A 22449-nucleotide genomic window follows, 5' to 3' on the forward strand; every position below is an offset into this window, starting at 1 on the left:
AGGCCATGGGGAATGTCAGTATGGAAACCCAGCCACAACACACCTGTTCACTCAGGTACACGGCAAAGCGTAGAGACTGCGGATAGGACCAGGGCTCCAATCCCCATTGTTTGCCAAATGTGCATTGGCCAAGCCACATAAGTTTTATACATCAAGTGCTCAATCAGTGTAGCTATTAGGAAACAAACAAATGAAAAATAAAAACAGTAGCAGAGAAAGAGTAAATGCACAGGGGTCTGTCAGTGTACCTCAGACCTCATCCTGATACTTGACACACATGTGAATGCACACCAAAGAGCATCCCGAGATGTAACACACTTACTGAACTTATGTCTGATTTGCATCCAGCCATCTGTGTCTGGGAGTTGGACTGGAGCTACTGCTTACCTCCAACAATGCACACCATTCCACGGTGACACTCAGAGGTTCTCTGAGCATGCGTCAGGGGCAGGGAATGGTGTTCATCAAAGTAGACAGGTGTGCTGCCTCTGCCCGACGGTCTGGGCAGGGTGGTGTTGGAGGGCATGATCCTTGCCCATGGCATGTTGGTGAGTTTCTAGACTGTAGGTGCTGGAGGCATGGGCTTGGAACTTGCATGGTTCCAAGCCCAGTAGCTGGTCAATCTCAGGCAGGATGCTTACACACACATATGCTATGCTCTATTTTCTGGGAGCTGGAGACAATAATAACCCCCTTCAGATCTACAGATGTATTAAAAACCTCTAGAATCTCCTGAGGACAAAACTTAACCTAGTCAGGGGCTGTATGTGCCACTATTATTGGTTATTTCTAAGAGAAAGAGTCACTACGTAGCCGCGACTGGCCCCAAACTCACAGATTTCTCTCGCTCTGTCTCTCTGTCTGTCTCTGTCTCTCCCTCCCTTCCTCCCTCCAAATGCCAAGTTTGTCTTGCACTCACTGTGTATTCAGGAATGACCTTGAACTGCTGATCCTCCTGTTTCTACCTCTCAAGTGCTGGGATTACAGACATGAGCCTCACTTCGCCTATGCAGTACTGGGGATCCAGCCCAAGGCTCTGTGTCCGCTAGGTAAGCATTCCAACAAGTAGCTATATTCCCCAGCCCGTGTGCTTTCTGAAGCTCCCTGTCTGTCCCCTGTGATAGTGCATCCCTTGCAGTGTTTACCCTGGTCTACTGCCTGGTCTGTCGTCCTGTTGGCAGGACAGGGCATGCCTCCAGACTGTGAGTGCCTGGAGGACAGGCTTCTGTCTGTGTGGCTGGGCTCTCGCTTTCCGTGATAGCTTAACATTTATTGGTTCAGGTGTCAGACTCAACAGGTTTCCAAACAATCTCAAGGATTCAGGGCCCTTGTCCATCTTTTAGAGGCAAAACTAAAACAAAATCCACAGCAAAATGGTTGTGCACCCAGCCAGGCATAGTGGCACATACCTCACTGTTGTCGGGTATCTCACAACCCCAGCTCCAGGAATCCAGCATTCTTGTCTAGCTTCTGTGGGCGCACACACACATGTGGTACACACACACACACACTCTCTCTCTCTCATAAAATAAAATAAAATAAAAATTTAATTAAAAAATGAAAACAAAAATGAAAGCAAACCCTGGGTTTGGAGAGATTGAGACATGCCCTAGGCTCACACTATCTAACCGCGGCTTACCCTCACAGGCCCTAGATGGAAGATTTGGGAGAAAAGTCTAGAACAGGCTGCTGCTCATTTCTGTCTCTCTGGCCGTTGGAACACCCTCCCAACCTCCCCCAACATCTTCCCTACCTCTGCCAGCTCGACCTTCTTGCGTCTTGGCTCTCCGCCCCAGTCATGTTCCCAGAAACGAACCTGTCTGTCTATTCTGGCTGGGGATGAGTTAGAGCTGTTTCTCTGAAATAATTTAGTCCCCTGGATCTACAGCGTTGGTGGGAGGGGGCAGCTTGCAGGTAGTGTGTCGGACACGGATTTAAATAGGCGGAACAGGGCTCGGACGTGACTTCGTGGTACAGCGTTTGCCTAGCATACCGGAGGTCCTATATCCATTCCCCCAGTACTAGGGGGGTAAATGGTTTTTTTTTTTGTTTTGTTTTCTTGTTTTTTGCTTTTGTTTTTGTTTTTTTAAGAAAGAGAAGGAAAACACAAAACAAACCCCACCTCTCGGTTCTGGCTGGGGTCTCTGGGAGAGAGGGAGGGACTTCCTGAGGGACAAAGAGCTTCCTTCCCTCCCAGGTAGGAAAGCCTTCGGAGCAGCTGCGATTCCACCAGAGGAACACCAGGGGGCGACCTTATCAGCTCTGCCTCCTGTCTGTAAGGTGCCGCTCTCCAGGAGCTCCTGGCACAAAGCCTTGTGTTGTCCGTTGTGAGGAATGATCTACATACAGCAGCTAAGTTCAAGGTCAGAACTTCCACGTTTCCCAAGCTGAGAATAGTGGCACATGCCCGTAAGCTCAGCCCTCGGCAGGCTAAGGCAGGAGAATGAGGTGCTATATATCAACTTAGAAGCCTGCCTGGGTGAATGAAACGCTGCCGGAGGAAGGAAGGGGAAGGGGAGGGAGGGAAAGGGGGAAATGGGAAGGACGGAGGGACGGAAGGAGGGAGCAGGTACTGTGCAGCACGGGAATTCAAGCACCTGGGGCGTAGGAAGTTCAAGGCCATTCTTGGTTGTCTATAGTGATCCAGGACAGCCTGGGCTACAGGTTGAGTGAGTGGCAGAGGTGAGGGCGGGAAATGGGTGTTTGGCACCCTCTTCTGGCCTTCACAGGCACTGCATGCTTGTGCACAGACAAGCCTGGGTTTTCATGGGGTAGAGAGGGGTTTAGGGGATTACACTGGGGCCTGCAATTCACCAACTGATCTTCTCCCCAGTCTTTAACCCCCTTTGCAGGATCTTGTATGTAGCCCTGGCTGAACAACAATTCACCTTGTAGACCAGGCTGGCCTCAAACAAACATCCTGCCTCTGATTCTCTAGAGTGCTGAAATTAAAGGTGTGCCCCCATTAGCTGGGCGGTGGTGGCGCACACCTGTAATCCCAGCACTTGGGAGGCAGAGGCAGGCGGATTTCTGAGTTCAAGGCCAGCCTGGTCTACAAAGTGAGTTCCAGGACAGCCAGGGCTACACAGAGAAACCCTGTCTGGGGGTGGGGGGAAAGGTGTGTCCCACAATTCCCAGCCCCAGACTCCAGAGACTGATAGACTGACTGATTTATTTATTTATTTATTCATTGGGGTTTTTGTTGTTGTTGTTGTTGTTGTTTTCTTTGAGACAGGGTTTCTCTGTGTAGCCCTGACTGTCCCGGACGGAACTTTCTCTGTAGACCGGGTTGACCTTAAACTCAGAGATCCTTCTGCCTCTGCTTCCCAAATGCTGGTGTTAGAGCATAAACCACCACTAACCCCAATTTTCTCCTCCTCCTCCTCCTCCTCCTCCTCCTCCTCCTCCTCCTCCTCCTCCTCCTCCTCTTCTTCTTCTTTTTGGTTTTTCAAGGGAGGGTTTCTCTGTGTAGCCCTGGCTGTCCTAGAACTCACTCTGTAGACCAGGCTGACCTCAATCCTAGAAATCCGCCTGCCTCTGCCTCCAAGTGCTGGGATTAAAAACATGTGCCACCACCTCCTGGCCCCAATTTTTAATGAATGCATTTTTTTATAAAAATTTGAATTCTAGAAAATACATTGGATTCCTAACTTCCCTGGGAAAATGCTCTGTTAATGTAGTGCCACGGAAGTGTTAGTACCCCCCCCACACACAAATGTACTAGGGCCCTTCAGCCTACCGCTGACACGAAGGATGGTTTTGGTGGAGAGGAGCCCCAAATATCTACCAAGGTGAGGCTTTATAGAAAGCAGCAAGGGTGTGTATGTGTGTGTGTGTGTGTGTGTTTCTAACCTGGCAAGCCTCTAATTAGGAAGCCACTGTGGCCTTTAGCATAACTGTCTGCTGCCCGAGTCAAACCATGGCTTAATTTCTGCTTCCCTCTGCACTGGTGGTCATGGGGGGGGCGGGGGGTGCTCGGGCTTGTTGGGGAAAAGCTGGTTTTGTTGGGATTAACCTAAAAACTGGAGCTAGTTTGGGTTTTGTTAGGAGGTAACTTGGAAACTAATGCTAGGTACCAGCCTGTCAGTTTAGCTGAGTTCAAGTTTTCTAAAATGAAGTCTGAATTTAAAAGATCTGGTCTTTCATTAACACACTCACCGTCCCATCTACCTGCAGTTCTACACGGGTTGGTCCTCAGGTTGCGACCCCAGCTCGGGACACGGAGACGTCACACGGAGACACTGTAGGGTGGCCTGGCCTGTGGCTCTGAATGTCCTGTCTGCCACTCACTAGTTCAGTGTCTTTGAACCAGTAGCTTGAAGGCCTTTAAGCTTCAGTGACTATCTTAGTCAGGGTTTCTATTCCTGCACAAACATCACGACCAAGAAGCAAGTTGGGGAGGAAAGGGTTTATTCAGCTTACACTTTTGCATTGCTGTTCATCACTAAAGGAAGTCAGGACTGGAACTCAAGCAGGAGCTGATGCAGAGGCCATGGAGAGATGTTCTTTACTGGCTTGCTTCCCCTGGCTTGCTCAGCCTGCTCTCTTATAGAACCCAAGAATACCAGCCCAGAGATGGTACCTCCCACAAGCCCCCCCCCCCCATTACTAATTGAGAAAATGCTCCACAGCTGGATCTCATGGAGGCACTTCCCCAACTGAAGCTCCTTTCTCTGTGATAACTCCAACCTGTGTCAAGTTGACACACAAAACCAACCAGTACAGTGACCAAATCTATTTGTTGGATTTCAGACTGGGACAAGCAGCTGAGGTGCCTGTTTAACAAACCTGGCCTCCAGGTTCTCCCAGCATCCCTCAGTTCCTACCTGCTACCTAGTATGACTGACATTGAGAAGGCCAGGCTGACTCCATGACAGGCTTCAACTTAGCAGTTCAGGACTGGGCAAGGCCAGGCCCTCAGAAGCTGGCCTGAGGCAGGGACAATGGGTCAGCCCCAGTCTCCAGACTTTCTCAGCAGCAGTTTCCAGACCTCTCCAGCCCCCACGTCCCAGTAATGGAATGTCCCCAGAGATGGAGTAGGATAAAGGTCACCTACCCCAGAATCCCCTAATGTGCCTTAAATCTGGCCTGTGAGCTCACTTGGTTGTTCTTGGTAATGGGAAACCGGAGCATGCTGGACTTCTGCAGGATAAAAAAACTCTTTGCCGGACGTGGTGGCTCACGCCTGTGATCCCAGAACTTGGGAGTAAGAGGCAGGTGGATTTCTGAGTTCAAGGCCAGCCTGGTCTATTGAGTGAGTTTCAGGACAGCCAGGGCTACACAGAGAAACCCTGTCTCGAAAAACCAACCAACCAACCAACCAAACAAACAAACAAAAACAAAACCTCTTTGAGGTTTACTTACTATTTGAGTCCGGGGTATCATTCTGTGGAGACTCATGGATATTCTCCACCCTGAACCTTTCAGTGTAGGGCTGCCCCCCCCCAGGCTTTTCCCTGTATAATCCAGATATATTGGCCACCAGCTCTCTCTCTCTCCTCTCATACACTCTCCCTGCACTTTCTGTCTCTGTGTGGGCCCCCCCTGCTCCCCCCACCCATGTCTTCCTGTCTGCGTGACAATTTTGCTGGGACTGTTCTCTGACACCAGTGAACCTGCCCAAGAGCTGTCCCCAAATGAACCTGTTTTGTATTTTTAATTTCATTTGAATTGGCTTATTTTATCAGCAGAGAAAACCTATTACTCTAAAACTCAGACGGACGCCTTTTTAGGGTGTCAAGTTGCTGAGACCTCGAGCCTGGTTTCAGACGCTCCCTGTCTATCTCAGCCTCCCTGTGCTACGGACTGTTTGGTTCACCACACTTACTGAGCCTTTGTGAGTCGGGCGCTGCGGAAGGCATCTGTGGGTTCAGGCCCTCGAGCCTGTGGAGCTTACAGCAACAGAGGAGACGGGGAGTAAACAATAATCTAAGAAGCAGTGCAGTAAAAGGCGATCAAGCCGGGCAATGGTGGTGCACACCTTTAATCCGAGCACTTGGGAGGCAGAAGCAGGCCGATTGATTTCTGAGTTCGAGGCCAGCCTGATCTTCAGAGTGAATTCCAGGGCAGCCAGATCTACATAGCGAGACCTTGTATCAAAATATTAAAAGAAGAAAAAGGAAGGAAGGAAGATCAGAGCTATGAAAAAGCAAAACTAAACCCCAATGTGTACAGAGAACAGAAAAATGGGGTGCACATTTTTTAAAATAGACATTGATAGGGTGACTTCTGGGCAGTCTTTTCTATTTTTTGAGACAGTCTCACTACGCACCACCACACCCTGGTCTTTTTTGAGCAGGCTTAAAGGAGGCCAGGGAACTGACCACTGTCTAACTGGGAAGGGGCAGGCTGCAGTTGTAATAGCTAGGCCAAAAACGGGAAGGCTGGAGCCTGGACTAGAGGCTGAGGCACAGAGGACTGGTGTGACTGGTTAAAGACCAGGCAAGCGGCAGGATCCAGGTCCCAAAGAAGACAGGCACAGTGCCTGCACGTGGGATGAAGCCTTATAAGCTTCAGGGAAACTCTGGGTTTCACCAAGCTACTCAGAGGCCACCCCTGAGCTTGGTGGAGCTTGACCTAAGCTCCAGTCCAGCTGTAGTGTAGAAATTAGATCCAGGAAGTACGATGTACATGCGATTGTGGCCTCCAGACACCAGGGAGATGCAGCTGGGAGAGAGATGGTGATAGCCAGGTCAGGGAGCTAGCTTAGCCCAAGACATGGCTGGGGACTGGATCTGTGTCCAAGGTTGAGTTGTGCTGGGTATGAGGAATGGGCTAAAGGAAGGGATGAAGGATGACATTGAGACTTGGAGCAACTGAAGCTGCTCGCCATCTTGGAGGCAGCAGAGAGGCTGCGCTGGGTTGGGCGGAACAGTGGGACAGTCAGGGGAGGCTGAGAGGAAGTTCACTCTGGGAGTGATGAGCTGAAAGCACAGGCCTAGGGGTTAGAAGCCAGGTTTGGGAATGACAGCTTTTCTTATCACACAGGCTTGTGTTGGAGACATGAAACTCTTGTCTGTAAAGCGTGGAGAACAGGGCTTGGCCTTACTCATGTCCTGTAGAGTGGGTAGTCCTTCTTGTGTGTGTGTGTGTGTGTGTATGCATGTGTGTATGCATGCCTGTGTGCGTGTGTGCATGTGTATGTGTGCATGTGTGTGCGTGTGCATGTGTGTGTGTGCATGTGTGTATGCATGCCTGTGTGCATGCGTGTGTGCATGTGTATGTGTGCATGTGTATGTGTGTGCACGCGCGCGCGTGTGCATGTGTGTGTTTTTCTTTCTAGACAGCCCACGCTGGCCTTGCACTTGTACAGTTTTCCTGCCCCCAACTCCTCAGTGTTAAGCTTCCAGGCGCGTGTTTCCATGCCTGGTTCTTAGGGTCCCACAAAAGAAACTCCAGTGGCTTCTAACCCCCCCCCCACATTCCTCTCAGGGATGAGTCATTGATATCCTTCCCACCCAAGGACAGGAGGGAGAGCTATCCTAGAACAAGGAACAAATAAAGCTGTCAGAAGAAGCTTTAGACCCCTGACTTCCCATCTCTGACCATTAGTGATCTACCTGTGGATAAAATAATCTCCCCTGCAACCCTCTCGTTACAGGGTTTCTCTGGGTGGCTCTGGCTGTCTTTGAACTCTATGTAGACCAGGCTGGCCTCAAACTCACAAGAGATCCACTTGCCTCTTTCTCCTGAGAACTGGGATTAAAGGCTTGAACCACTCTTCCTCGTTTAATAATCTTTTTTTTTTTCTAAAATGATTGTCCTTGGGAGCAAATGAGAATACAGGACTCAAGCACACAGTAGGTCTCAGTGAGGAACCATTTCTCTCTCCCACGCCTCATGTTCCAATGATCTACAAGAGTGGTTCTCAACTTTCGTATGCTGCAAGCAACCCTTTTAATACAGCTCCTCATGTGTGCTGACCCAACCAAATAATCATTTTTATTATTACTTCGTAATTTTACTATTGTTCTGAATTGGAATGTAAATATCTGCGTTTTCTGATGTTCTTAGTGACTCTTGGGGACCGTGACCCACAGGTTGAGAACTGCCGGACTAGGCAAAAGGAAGCAAAGATGGTATGCATCAACTGTTTATTGAAAAGCGAAGCAAGATGGAGGAGGTGAGAAACAGGGATCTGGTAAGTACAACCAGCGGGGCACAAAGGTGGTGGGGAGTGCCCGAACCCTCTTCCTCCCACCCAGGAAGCCCCATGGGCTTGCAGGGGTTGCCAGAGACAGGATCCGACGCTGTCCTAGAGCGCCCTCTAGCGTCCTACAAGAGGACACGCTTTTAGCTGGACCACCCACAGGAAGAAGTGCTGGGGCTTAAAGGATGCACACGGGTTTGTTTATCAGTAGGGTCAGGATCAAGCCCAGAGGGCATCGCTGTCTAGGGGTTGCACTTTGAGGGACAAAAACATTCCACTTTCCCTAATCCTTGGAATGTGTATCTTTATTTCCTTTCTTTGTGAGTGGGATGTTGGGGTGAGAGTCAGAGGACCACTGGAGGGAGCCAGTTTCTCCTCTTCCACTTTGTAGGTCTGAGAGATAAAACTCAGATCATCGGTCACTCCAGGAAGGCCCTGGGTCTTCCTGGGCTGTTTCTGGGCTCTCTCTGGGCCGTTTCACTAGTCTGAAAGAGCAGTTCTTGGTTGAGTTGGCCCCTGACCTAAGCAGGGGTGAGACTGGTGCATGGGAATTGATTTGTGGGGAGGGGGAAGCTATAAGGGTCCTAGAGAGATTGGCACTACTGAGAAGAAGTCAGGGTGATGAACGCAAGGAGTGCCAGGCGGGAAGTGTCTGACTTCTCCGGCCTGCAGACCTACAAGTCCCGCTGGGGCTTGCCCGACTGCTGCCCGAAAGGGCTGGGCGGAGTCAAGAACGGCGACTGACTGCTGGCCTCAAGGAGGGCAGGGGACAGCTTCTCGGGCTCATCCCTGAATACCTCCACAGGGCTGTCAGCTTCAGTGACTAGGGGCTCTGCCTTGATGTCCTGGATCATCCAACCAGAGGCGATCAAGAAGAGGCAGACAGCCAACATGATGCCAGCGACGCCGCACAGCGTCGCTCCCACCACGCGGCAGGTCATCAGGGCCTGGTTGTAGTCCGCTACTGGATCGTCCGTCGATGAGACTTTACTTTCGTTAACGAGCTCTAGTTTGGGGGGCACAGCATAGCCAGTGGTCAGAGCTGCCACCCCCAGCAGGAGAAACAGAGAGGCCACAGACACGGTGACCTGAGGAGAGGCAGACAGAACAGCAAGGGTTCAGGCTCAGGTCCAGGACACAGGATCAGGAAGTGGGCGTCACAGAGCATCCCTCTGGGACTTAACTGACAGAGATGGGGGCAGAACCCAGGATTTTGCACATGGAAGGGGCAAGCACTCTACTACTGAGCTACACCTTCAGCCCTTTTTGGATTTTAGTTTGAGGGCAGGTCGTGCTCAGTTACCCAGGATAGCCCGGAACTTTCTATGTAGCCCGAGGTGGCCTTGAGCTTGCCTCCTAAGTACAGGAATTGCAGGTGTGAATCACCATACCCACCCTAGCAATGGTTTCCAAAGCTAACTTTGAGTTCTGTCCGTTGTTATCGAGGTCCCATTTGTTATTATCATTACTGAGTGTGTGTGTGTTGTATGGAGAAGAGTATATAGTAGGAAAGGGTCGACCTCTGGTGTTTCTTAGAAATGGGATCTCTTGCCAGGCGGTGGTGGCGCACGCCTGTAATCCCAGCACTCTGGGAGGCAGAGACAGGTGGATTTCTGAGTTCGAGGCCAGCCTGGTCTACAGAGTGAGTTCCAGGACAGTCAGGGCTATACAGAGAAACCCTGTCTCAAAAAACACCAAATCCCCCCCCCCAAAAAAAGAAATAAGATCTCTTACCAGGACCTGGAACTGAACTGACTTGGCCAGTAAGCCCCAGAGAGCCATCTGTCTCTGTCTCTCTCTTTTTCACTATTGTGTTTATTTATTTATTTATTTATTTATTTATTTTTAAAAGATGTATTTATTTATTATTATATGTAAGTACACTGTACTTGTCTTCAGACACACCAGAAGAGGGCATCAGATCTCATTATAGATGGTTGTGAGCCATCATATGGTTGCTAGGATTTGAACTCATGACCTCTGGAAGAGCAGTCAGTGCTCTTAACCACTGAGCCATCTCTCCAGCCTCCTGTATTTATTTATTTTGAGACATGGTCTCTCTACGTAGCTCTCGCTGTCCTGGAACTGCTCTACAGCCCAGGCTGACCTCCCGCTCACCAAGTTGCACCTGCGTATCAAGTGCTGAGACTAAAGGCGTGCACTTCCATAGCCAAGTCTACCTGGCATTTGTATGTGGGTACTGGGGACTGGAGGCAGGGCAAGCACTTTACTGACTGAGCCATATCCCAGCCCTATTTGGCACTCCTATTTGGGTACCATCTTACCCCATGATCCTTTTCGCCGTCTGTCTCTTTGCTAGGTTGCTGCTCATACATGCTCGGTTCTCATCTGAAACCATTCTCTAAGGTACTTCCCTGGAGACTTCTAGCTGGGGCAGGCGTCCTTCTTTCTCTTTACCGGGCCCAGTGCCACCTGGTCGTTCCGTGCACCCACCTCTGAACAGATCTGGGCATGGATCTGAGTTTTTAGGTGAGTGATGTCTGCCTGTTTTACTAGACTGAACCCTGTGAGAACAAAGACTGGGGGTCTTGTGCTCCGTGCAGTACTAAGTACTAGTTGAACGATGGAATGGGCCATCCGTGAGAGTTCTTAAAGTGTGTGTGTGTGTGGGGGGGGGGGGTTAGGAGATGGCTCAGGGGTCAAGTGCCTCCATGTAAACACAAGTACCTGAGTTTGGATTCCCGAAACCCATACAAAAAAGCCAGGCTCGAGGCAGGGCATGGTAGAACATTACTGTAATTAATCCCAGAGGCTGGCTGGCTTCTGAGAGTTCAAGGTCAGCTGGGGTTACTTTATACAGTGAAACCTTGTCTTAAAAAGCCAGGCGGCATATGCCTGTAACTCTTGTGCCACAAGGGTGGAGTGAGGCAGATCTCCAGCGCTCCTGACCAGCCGAATTCAGTGAGAGACTGTCTCAAAAGACAGTGTGGAGAAAGATAGTGGAAGACATCACACCTATCTCCCCATGTGTGCACACACAACACCTACTTCCCCATGTGTGCATACACAGCACACACAACATCTACCTTCCCGTGTGTGCACACACAGCACACACAACACCTACCTCCCCATGTGTGCATACACATGCACATATAACATCTACCTCCCCATGTGTGCACACACAGCACACATACCACCTACCTCCCCATGTGTGCACACACAGTACACACAACATCTACCTCCCCATGTGTGCACACACAGCACACACACACCTCCCTATGTGTGCATACACAGCACACACAACACCTACCTCCCTGTGTATGCACACACAGCACACACAGCACCTACCTCCCCATGTGTGCACACACAGCACACACAATATCTACCTCCCCGTGTGTGCACACACAACACCTACCTCCCCGTGTGTGCACACATAGCACACACAACACCTACCTCCCCGTGTGTGCACACACAGCACACACAACATCTACCTCCCCGTGTGTGTGCACACACAGCACACACACACCTACCTCCCCGTGTGTGCACACATAGCACACACAACACCTACCTTCCCGTGTGTGCACACACAGCACACACAACATCTACCTCCCCGTGTGTGTGCACACACAGCACACACACACCTACCTCCCCGTGTGTGTACACACAACACCTACCTCCCCATGTGTGCACACACATGTACACTCAAGCATGTACACACTTTTTGGTTTTGGGGGGTTTTTTTTGAAAGAGGACGAACAAGATGTCTCAGTAGGTTAAGGCACTTGCTGAGCAAGCGCGACAGCCTGAGTTCGAGCCCAGTCAGCCATGTAAAGGTAGAAGGGGAGAAGCAACTCTACAGAGTTGTTCTCTGACCCTGGCACACATGCCCACGTACACACATCATTCACACCCAGACACAATAATAAACAAACATTTTAAAAGATGCTGGGCATGGTGGTACACACCTTTAGTCCCAGCACTGGAGAGGCAGAGGCAGGTGGAACTCTAGGTTCGAGGCCAGCCTGGTCTACAGAGTGAGTTCCAGGACAGCCAGGGCTACACAGAGAAACCCTGTCTTGGTAAGGAAGAAAAAAGATGTTAGCTGGGTCTGGTGACGCTTGTAATCCCATCTTTCAGGAGACTGAAGCAGGACGAGGGCTAGTGTAAGGCCAGCCTGGGCTACAGAGTGAGTTTAAGGCCATCCCAGGCAAATTAGTGGGGCCCTGCCTGAAAATAAAAAGTAAAAAGGAAGTGTGTGGTATAGAGTATCAGAGAAGACGGAAGACTTCCTGTCAGAGTATTTTAGACAGAACTAGCTCCCTCCCCCTGCCTCCTCCCTCTGTGTGTGTGTGTGTGTGTGTGTGTGTATGTATGTGTTGTATATACCTGTATATATATATACCTGCATGTATATCCAAATGCATACAGATGTTGGAGGTTGCTCTGGTGTTGCTATGCATTCAAACACTAAATTTTGTACCCCAAGATCTGGTTGCTCCCAGATGACAGAATTCTCACACACACCACTTTTGTTGTGCAAACTTGCTCCCCAGTTTAAAGCCTTTGGTTAAATAAAAGTGGCTACAGCCAATACCTGGGGAGAATAGAGGTAGGTGGGATTTCCAGGATCACGGGGAAAGAAAGAGGAGGAAGGAGGGAGAAGGAGGGAGAAGATGAGGGAAAGGGAGCTCTCCACTAGACAGGGTGGACCAGTCCTCATGTGGCTGAGTGAAATGCCCTTGAGGACAGACTGCTGGAGCAGAAATAACCCTGACAGACTCAGACAGCAAGTGCCTGGGAGCACAGCTGGAGAGTTAGCCAGCCTAGCAAACAGAAGAATAGACTAGAGGTAATTCGCCCAGTAATTGTGCTACAGCTGTTTAAATTTAACTCTTAGGACTTTGCCTCAATTATTTGGGGGGGCCTGGCCAGGTCATATTAATAACTAATAGTTGTTATAACATTTTAAAACCATTCACGCCAGGCAGTGGTGGCGCGCACCTGTAATCCCAGCACTCTGGGATGCAGAGGCAGGTGGATTTCTGAGTTCGAGGCCAGCCTGGTCTACAGAGTGAGTTCCAGGACAGCCAGGGCTACACAGAGAAACCCTGTCTCGAAAAACCAAAAATAAATAAATAAATAAATAGATAAATAGATAAATAAATCAAAACCATTGACATACACGTGAACACACTCACATGATAACGCTTTTAAAGCGTTTTTAGATGTATTTATTTCATGTGTATGAGTGTTTTGCTTGCAGTTACGGTTGCATCACATGCATGTCTAGTGCCTGTGGAGATCAAAGACGCCATTGGGCTCCCTTCCCCTAGAGTTATAGCTGCTTGTGAGCCACCATGTGCGTGCTGGGAGTTGAATAAATAATGATGTTTTAATTGTTTATTTTTTTAAGGGCCATGAGTCAGCACAGCAGCAAGAAGCTGATGGGCTGTGTGAACTGATAACACAGGGAGCGTGAAGATTTAAGAAAAAGCTGGTAAATGCCGCAGCCCTGGCTGGATCCAACTTTGCCAGAAGGAATCCAACCTCTGGTCTCTTCTAGAAAATGAACTTTGTTGTTGAGACCTATTTACACTGTACTTTTGACCCTTGAACATGAAGACTCCCGGTCACTCGAACATCTCTCATAAAGCCATGCTCTGGCCTCGGTCCAATGCCACCTTCTTCCCAAAACCCCAGGAGCCATTCCTTTGGCCTTACCTTCCAACACAGTGCAGGCCAGGGGCGGTTGATATACCGGATGGGGATTCTATCGGGGTTAAAGGGGAGAGTGGTGGTGCCCAGCCAGTCGTTGTAGAAGAGATTAGGATAGAAGTCAACCCCATACCATGTACTTTCCTCCGCATTGGTGCCATGGCGACAGGGGTGACCGCAGCTCATCATGGGTCCCTGTGGGCACAGTGACAGAGGGAGATCAGGAGAGTTGCCACGGTAACCCTTTCACCCCCCCCCCCTGCATGGGAGGTCCCCTCACCTCTCCTCTTCACCCTCACAGGCCAGCTACCCTTTCAGCATCCTGTCTTTCCCTAAGTTCGTGCACGAGCCTGCAGTTTTCAGCTCTATACCTGGCGGCTGTCTGTCTGTCTGTCTGCGCGTTTTCTCTGCAGAGCATCTGGCAGCTGGAAGGTGGCTCTGAACCTTGCTGTTGGCCTGAGTCTCAGGCCCACAGCTTCTCTGGTGTGACTTGAGGCCGTGTGCTGACCTCAGGCTTCGCTTGTTGGTGAAACAGAACTAACAATGACCTCACGATGACAAGTGTTTCACTCAGTGGTCTTCTGTAATTGTTATAGCATCGTCTTCTTCCAGTTTACTTATCACTTGTGTGACAGGCACATATGTGCGTGCAAACCCATGTGGAAGTTATCTCGCAGGAGTTGCTGCTCCCTTTCCCGGAGTGAAGCCTCCTGCAGAGTGACCCCTAGTCATCAGCTTGGCCCCAGCATGTGTCTTTATGCCCTGAGCCATGCTGGCAACCACAATTACAGTATTTTTTTGTTTTTTTATTTCCTTTCTCAACTTTTTGGGCTTCCATGTTTACAGTTAGAGAACCTTATGTTCCCCCTCAAAACTTCTGTCCCTTTCAGGACCCTTTCTGGGGGGTAATTTTCGTCGGTTGGGTGGGAGTTCTCAAGCTGTGTGTGGTCCCAAAAACCCGAGGCTGATTTTCTGATTTTTGCTACACACAAGTCCCAAGGAATTGGGAGTTCAGGATAAGGGTAGTCGGTCCTTTTGACAACTAGATTAACAGAAAGACCATTTAGGAACCCACGTAAGGAGACTCTGAAATCTTAGGGATGGAAGAGACCCGTGTCCATCGAGGTACTGGGAAAAAGCTTGGTCTGCAGCCTTTTCCCCACCTCTCAGCTCCGTGCAGTTTCAAAATAAAGCCAGTGGAGTTGTTCTGGTGGATCCTTCTCTCCTTCAGTCAGCGTAACACCAGAATCCCTGCGTGTACACACACACACACACACACACACACACACACACACACACACACACGGCACACATGTACACGGGAGTGATGACGAGGTTGTGGCTTGTCTGCTCGCCCCACAATTCAAGGGAAGGAAGAAAAATAAGAGGGGGAATAAAACAACAGCAACAACAAACAATCTAGAGAATGATAAGCGTAGAGGCCAAGGCACAGCAGTGACGTAGATGAGGACTAGGTAACAGGACTACAAGAGAAGGTGCGGGCAGAGATGCGTCCAGAGCGAGACCACAGAGGCCCTGGCTGGGAGTGCGCTAGTGAAGAAAATGAAAGCGGCCAGAAGGCGCCACAGCCAGAGCAGTCAAGCAGAGGCCCAGAAGGGGCAAGGGGCGGGGAGAGACACAGGGACAAAGGGCCAGAGTCAGCCCCTCCCCTGTAATTCTAGCTCGCCCTGCCTCCAGATGCGAAGGGTCTGTTCATCCCACTGGTAAAGAAGAAGGAAGGTGACCTTGACTGTGTCTCCCCCCCCCCCCCCGCCTGGCCCCTCCTCCTCCCATCTTAGAGTGGTCTGAAGCAGGTCTGGGAGTGGGGGGGATGGGAAGAGGACAGGGAGTGACAGGATGCTGAGGAGCCCGCCGGGTTGCCATGGAAACATCCAGGAGTGTGTTCCTAACCTGCAAAGGGAGACATGTAATGGGAAGAGAGCTGGAAGAGGAAGAGGCTGTGTGGCCTGGGAAAAGAGACTCGAAAGCCAGGGCCTTGTCTCAAAGGAGACAAACCTGTGGACCACAGAATGCACAGAATCTGTCCTTAGGTTCATCCACCCCAGCGAGCGCAGCAGGAAGGAAAATCGTCCTTGTGCGGTGGCTAGAGGAGTCAAAAGCATCACCAGCCACACTCTCTGACTTGACCATCTCTGACGAAATAAACTGCGTAGTTTCCAAGAAGGGAAACTGAGGCACAGAGAAATAGAAATGAGTTGTTAGAGAGGAGAGGGGCGGGTAAATTCATTCTTGGACGCCTGCCTCTGCGTAGTCCATAAACCCTGGGGGGGTGTCGAGGCCCACAGTGCCAAGGGGCTGTATCACTTCCACTTCCCCAAGCCAGAGCAGATGTCCCACCTTTGACCCGACACAATCACACTGGGGATGCCAGAGGTGGGCGGGGGTGTGTGCGTGTGCTAGGGGCAGGGGAGTCAGCCGGGCGGGGGTCGGCCGCAGGGGTCTGAGCTCACCTCTGGACCTGCGTCTCCGGAGCCAACAGAAGCTGTCGGAGCTGGAGCAGAGCAAAGCGAGTTTGCTTCGCGCCTGCGCTACAATCCCGGGCGGGGGTGGAGTGGGATGGGAGGAGGCGATCCTGGGGAGAGGGAAGGTGGGGGTCCTCCGACCCCGGAACTGGCTTTGCAGCCTGTAGTCCTATGCAGTTCCCCACCTTTGTCCCTTACTGAGCTCCCTTCTCTTCTTTCTGAGAGAATCTTGATTATCTTTCAAGCCCTCTAACTCCTTAGCCACACTCAGATCTCACGCTCACAGAAGACCATAAGCTTCTGTCTTCTCACTATATATCAGACCTCCTCCGGGTCTCCATCCCTCTGGGAGTCCCCAACCTATACCGAAAACAGATACCTGGGCTGGAGGATGTAGTGTTCAGTGGGTAGAGAGTGCTTACAGGAAATATACCAGAACCACCACAGGATAGTGTTCTATCCCCAGGACCCTATAAACACAGCGTGCTAGCACCTGCCTGTAATCCCAGCATTCCAGAGGTAGAGTCAGCAGGATCAAAAGTTCAAGGTTGGGGCTGGAGAGGTGGCTCAGAGCACCGACTGCTCTTCCGAAGGTTCTGAGTTCAATTCCCAGCAACCATATGGTGGCTCACAACCACCCTTAACAAGATCTGACTCCCTGGAGTGTCTGAAGACAGCTACAGTGTACTTACATATAATAAATAAATCTTTTTAAAAAAAAGTTCAAGGTTGTCCTTAGCTTTAATACCTAATTCTAGGCTAGCTAGCTTGGGCTACATAAGACCCTATCTCAAAACAACAACAACAACAACAACAACAATAACTACAAACCCTACACCCTAAGGCAGCCTGGAGGTGTATATCAACATGGAAGGCTGAGGCAGAAGAATCTTCAATCTGGGCTACGTAGCAAGACCCTGTCTCAAAATAATAAATCTACAGATCCTGGGATCCTCTCGGGGTCTCCACTCTGCAAGGCCTTGGCCTCAGGAGCTGCCATCCTTGAGTAGAATCTCTCACGGACCCTCGCAGAGCACCCTTTCCATCGCCACAAGATCCCTAATCTCTCTGACTCCCTTTCCCCCTCAGAGTCCACCCTTATTCTTTCTTCGTGTCCTTTCTTCTTTGTGTCTCCACCCCAGGCTAAGCATTAGTTGTCCCTACCTTCAGATGGGAATTGGGATGGGGACGAGGAGGTCTCTGGAGAAGGCCCTCTCTCCCTCAGAAGTCTACAACAGACTCTCTTATGATCAATGCCTGTTTGGCTCCAATCCTGTGGTGGGCAGTGCCTGTCAGTGAGATCCACTAGGGATCCATGATGGCCTGTGTTAGGCTGTCAGTGTCATAGTTTGTCATGAACTCCCACATTCACTGTGTGGTCTCATGGGACCTCTCTGAGCCTTTTCAGAGACCACTGCTCAAAAATGCCTTTGTATTTTGATCATCTGTGGTGGTTTGGATAAGAATAGTTCCCACAGGCTCATGTAAATTTGGATGCTTAGTCATTAGGGAGTGGTGCTATTTGAAAAGGATTAGAAGAGCTGGGCGGTGGTGGCACATGCCTTTAATCTCAGCACTTGGGAGGCAGAGGCAGGCAGATTTCTGAGTTCGAGGCCAGCCTGGTCTACAGAGTGAGTTCCAGGATAGCCAGGGCTATACAGAGAAATCTGTCTTGAAAAAAAAACAAAAAACCAAACAAACAAGCAAAAGATTAGAAGGATTGGGGGCATGACCTGTTGGAGTGGGTGTGGCCTTGTTGGAGTGGGTGTGGCCTTGTGGCAGAGGTTTTGGTCTTTTGGAGGAAGCAACACCACTGGGGGTGGGCACTGAGGTTTCAAAAACCCATGCCAAGCCCAATCTCTCTGCCTGCCTGGGGGTCAGGATATAAAGTTCTCAGATACTGCTCCAGCACTATGTGTTCTGTCATGCTCCCCACCATGATGATAATGGACTAACCTCTGAAAATGTAAACAAGCTCTCAGTTACATACATTCTTTTTATAAGAATCATCATGGTCATGAGGTCTCTACAGCAACAGAACAGTGACTAAGTAAGTCTGTTGCTCCCTGTGCTGGAGGCTAGAGAAAGAAAGATAATTGTGACACTAATGACTGAACAATACACTTCTTCTTCCATATCGTATCCTAAGCTCCCCATACGTGCTTTACTGCTATTGTGTCAGTATTTACTGAGCACCTGCTAATCATAGCCACGAATGAATGATGCACATTTTGTGTGAAGGGCTTTGTATGCACTATAGTACTTAACCATCTGTGTGTGCGCACGTGCGTTTGTGTGTGTGCATAAGTTTCTGTGTGTATGTGTGTATGCATGTATACATCCATGCATGCATGTGTGCCTGTGGATATGCATGTGTGCATGCATGTGCATGTGTGCATGTGTGTGTGTGTGTCTGTGTGTGTATGTTGGTGAGCACCATCATTGGGAACAAGAGGGAGGGAATTTAGGAATGACTGATGTTATCATACTGGAATGGGTGAGTTTCTGGAGGTGATGGATACCAAATACGTTGGGAAGTGGGGCTAACCTTGAGCCAGGAAATGCATGATGGGTTATATTAAATGTCGGCTTGACAAGATTTGGCCACTCTGATTACCCTGTGATGAGGACCGTGCTCTGAGATCGTGAGATGAATAAACCCTTTCCTCTGTAAGTTGCCACACCTATTCCAACCAGTCCACACCTCCTAATAGTGTTACTCCCTGGGCCAAACGTATTCAAACCACCACAGATACCCAGTCTCAAAATAAGGAAGAGGAGGCGGCAGTGGCTAGTGTGTAGCTTACTCAGTATATATTCAGGAAGTCCCTGAAACTGACCAGACTCATGAGGTCTCTCCCTGCCAAAGTCAGCAACAAAGCGTGAGAATCCTCAGAGGAATGAAGCTGAGCTACAAAGAAGACGCTCAGACAGCTGCAAAGAAGAATCTGAGACCAAACCAGCTGCCTGCAAGAAACAACGCAGCTGAGCTGCCTGGAAGAGGTTTAGATTAGCTGAAGTATGTTTCAACCTGTTAAGTTGTCTGTAGACTCTGCACTGTGCTCCAGGTTCCCACCTTTGTGAGCTGTCACCAATGCTGGGGTGGCCTTTGGTGATGTAGCTGTCTTTGAATCATTTCTTATGTAATTCCTCATCTATATTCTGATAAGTAATCCCAATAAAAATTTATGGACTTCCCAATAAAAAGTTGGACTTTGGTGGTATCTGTTGTGGGTTCCTGTCTAGAGTAAGCAGATGTGTATGTTGCATCCCCCCACGAAAAGTTTTGTCACACAACAGCATAACTATGTCTCAAACAAAAAAGAAAATAATAATAAAGAAAGAAAGGCTGAGCAGTGGTGGCGCACGCCTGTAGACCCAGCACTTGGGAGGCAGAGGCAGGCAAATTTCTGAGTTCGGGGCCAGCCTGGTCTACAGAGTGAGTTCCAGGACAGCCAGGACTACACAGAGAAACCCTGTCTTGAAAAGACAAAAAACAAAAAACAAAAAAGAAAAAAAGAAAAGAAAAAGAAAAAAAGGAAGGAAGGAAGGAAGGAAGGAAGGAAGGAAGGAAGGAAGGAAGGAAGGAAGGAAGGAAGGAAGCACACACACACACCCCAGCTAGACCTAGAGGCACGGGCTTGTAATCCTAGCTACTGAGAAGGCTAAAATAGGAGAATCACAAGGTCAAGGCTGAACTGGGTTATGTAGCTAGTTTGATGAGGGGGGTATATGGGGAGAAAGCTAGAGCCAGCTGGTTACTTAGATTGTGTGAAGATCCACGAATCACTGCACAAACCACACAAGCACTGAACTCAGTCAGACAGGGAGAGTTTATTGAGTATGTGCCCCAGGATTGGTCAACCAGGGCCATGGTCCAGATTTGGGAACTGAATCAGGACATTGAGTTAAGATTCCACAGGGTTCTTAAGTTCAAAATCCACAAACATTTGTGCCACATTATTTCACCAATCAGGATTTAGTGATAGGAGATTTCCTTAGGAACATGTCGTCTTTGTTGTACCCATTTGTTCCCATTGGTTGGGGCATTCAACTGTGGCAGGAACTTGCCTTGTTTGATATTCATGTTTTAACTTGTCTACCAAGATGGGACTTGTCAAACATTCATGTCTTAACTTGCCAACCAGGATGTCAGTTCCCTTTCTGCTGAGTAGGATGTCAGGTCCTAGGGAGGTCTTGGGACTTAAATGTTACTAAACCACTACTACTTAAATGGAACTCTTATTCCAAATAGTTTCTTATATTGGCACAGGTATCTTTCTTATGTTGGGGTCCATCCCTCAGGACAGCTTATAATTGCAAATTCCGTAAAAGTTTATACATACCTGCAGGAGGTGCTGTTGGATGGTTGGTTCAGGTCCAAGCTTATTGTGGGTAACTACACAAAACAGTTTTACTGACTTCTAACACAACTGGTTTTCAAGGGCACAGAACGTAACAGAATATGTAATCAATGTTGGCATTAGAAAGTGTCCTATTAGTAGCAGACATATGAGAAGGTTTCCTTATAATGACAGGCTAGCCAGGTAACAGTCACCTAGGCCTTAACATTCTATTTAGGCTTTAATATTTTTACCTAGGTCCTAACAGGAATCACAGCATGAACTAAAACGCCCAAGGAGTCTGTTTGTAGCTGACCAGGAGTCCTTTTAAGGAACAGGGTGTGAGAGAAAAGCCTTCTATATGTAATCTTGGGGAAAGCATGTGTTATATAAATGGACTGAAAAAGGATGAAGGTCCACATGTCCACAGCTTCTATGTTTCCTCAAACTTGAATAAAATTGTTCTTGAGTGGCCTTTTGAGTCCATTTTAAATTTATTTTATTGACTAGGTGTAGGGATACATGACTTTAATTGGAAGGCAGAGGCAGGAGAATCTCTGAGTTCAAGGGCAGCCTGGTCTACAGAGTGAGTTCCAGGACAGCCAGGACCCTGTCTCAGAAAGCAACAATTTTTTTAGGCCAATTTATTTATTGTATATAAGTACAGACTATTTACCTATTTTATATATATATAAATCTGTACAAATACCCCAGAAGAGGGCATCAGATCTTGTTACAGATGGTTGTGAGCTACCACATGGTTGCTAGGATTTGAACTCATGACCTCTGGAAGAACAGTCAGTGCTCTTACCTGCTGAGCCATCTCTCTAGCCCCCAACAATATTTTTTAAATTACATTTTATTATTTTGTGTGTGACTTGTGAATATGTGTGGGCATGCAAGCGTGTATATTTATGGTGGTCAGTGGACAACAGAATCAGACCTTTTTTTTCCACCACGTGGGTCCCAGGAGTGAAATGTGAGTCTTTAGGTTGGTGGTGAGGGCCTTTAGCATTTCTGAGCGTCCCATCTCACCAGCATGTAACACGTATAAAATTGTTTCTTCCACTTAGCATGTGCATTTGTGTATGTGTGTACGTGCCATGGCATGTGGAGGTCAGAGGACCATTTAGGAGTCATTTCTCTGGACCTGTCACAGGACTGAGGATGTAGTTCAGATGGTAGAGGGCCTGCCTGGTGTGCCTTATACCCAGGATTCCATCCTCAGTACTACATAAAGTAGGCATGGGAGCACATGCCTTTAATTCCAGCACTCCATAGGTAAAAGTAGGAGGGTCAGAAGGTCAAGGTCATTCTCAAGTTTTGGCCAGCCTGGGGTACATCCAATTGTCTGAAACGAACAAACAAAAGAAGACAAAAGAAACATATAAGAAAAAAAAATACCTGTGTGATGGAATTGTCGGTTTGAATTGTTGGTAACAGTGAAAACGGTATTGACACTATGGAAAAACAATATAGTGAGCCAGGCCTATTCTCACAGGCTGGTATTGCGAGATACTTTGGAGGCTAATGCAGGTGGATCACAGGGCCAGCCTGGGCTACTTAGTGACAATCTATTTTTGTTTCAAAGCATTGGCATAATTTTCTATTACACTTGTGTTTTTATTTTGTGTGATCACATGCCACAGTGTGCACAGAGGTCATAGGGCAACTTTCAGGAATCAGTTTTGTATTTCTGTTCTATTTATTTATTTATTTATTTATTTATTTATTTATTTATTTATTATAAAACCAGGTATCATGAGCCAGGGAGGTGGCTCAGCAGATAAAGGCACTC

General features: G+C 48.8%; 1 protein-coding gene and 1 long non-coding RNA gene across 2 annotated transcripts; one reads left to right on the forward strand and one right to left on the reverse strand.

Moving 5' to 3' along the window:
- Positions 1-2247: 2247 nt before the first annotated feature.
- Positions 2248-13857, forward strand: LOC127686069 (uncharacterized). The gene is made up of 4 exons (XR_007977985.1): positions 2248-2363; positions 8014-8140; positions 10470-10639; positions 13524-13857. It is a non-coding gene; the product is annotated as an uncharacterized LOC127686069 (long non-coding RNA).
- On the reverse strand, positions 8392-14014 carry Nrsn2 (neurensin 2). Its single transcript, XM_052181523.1, has 2 exons — positions 13832-14014; positions 8392-9237 (listed from the first exon to the last, which is right to left on the reverse strand). The coding sequence occupies exons 1-2, from the start codon at positions 14012-14014 to the stop codon at positions 8824-8826; spliced, it is 597 nt and encodes a 198-aa protein (XP_052037483.1). The 3' UTR covers positions 8392-8823.
- Between the last annotated feature and the right edge of the window lie 8435 nt (positions 14015-22449).

This window comes from Apodemus sylvaticus, chromosome 5, assembly GCF_947179515.1.
Source record: "Apodemus sylvaticus chromosome 5, mApoSyl1.1, whole genome shotgun sequence".
NCBI classification, from domain to species: Eukaryota; Metazoa; Chordata; class Mammalia; order Rodentia; family Muridae; genus Apodemus; species Apodemus sylvaticus.

Excerpts from the sequence above, each read along its gene's own strand:
- Nrsn2 (XM_052181523.1), bottom strand. The coding sequence starts at position 14,014 with ATGATGAGCTGCGGTCACCCCTGTCGCCATGGCACCAATGCGGAGGAA. Across the intron at positions 9,238-13,831 it reads GGCCTGCACTGTGTTGGAAG|GTCACCGTGTCTGTGGCCTC; the intron begins GTAAGGCCAAAG and ends GCCTCTCCTCAG.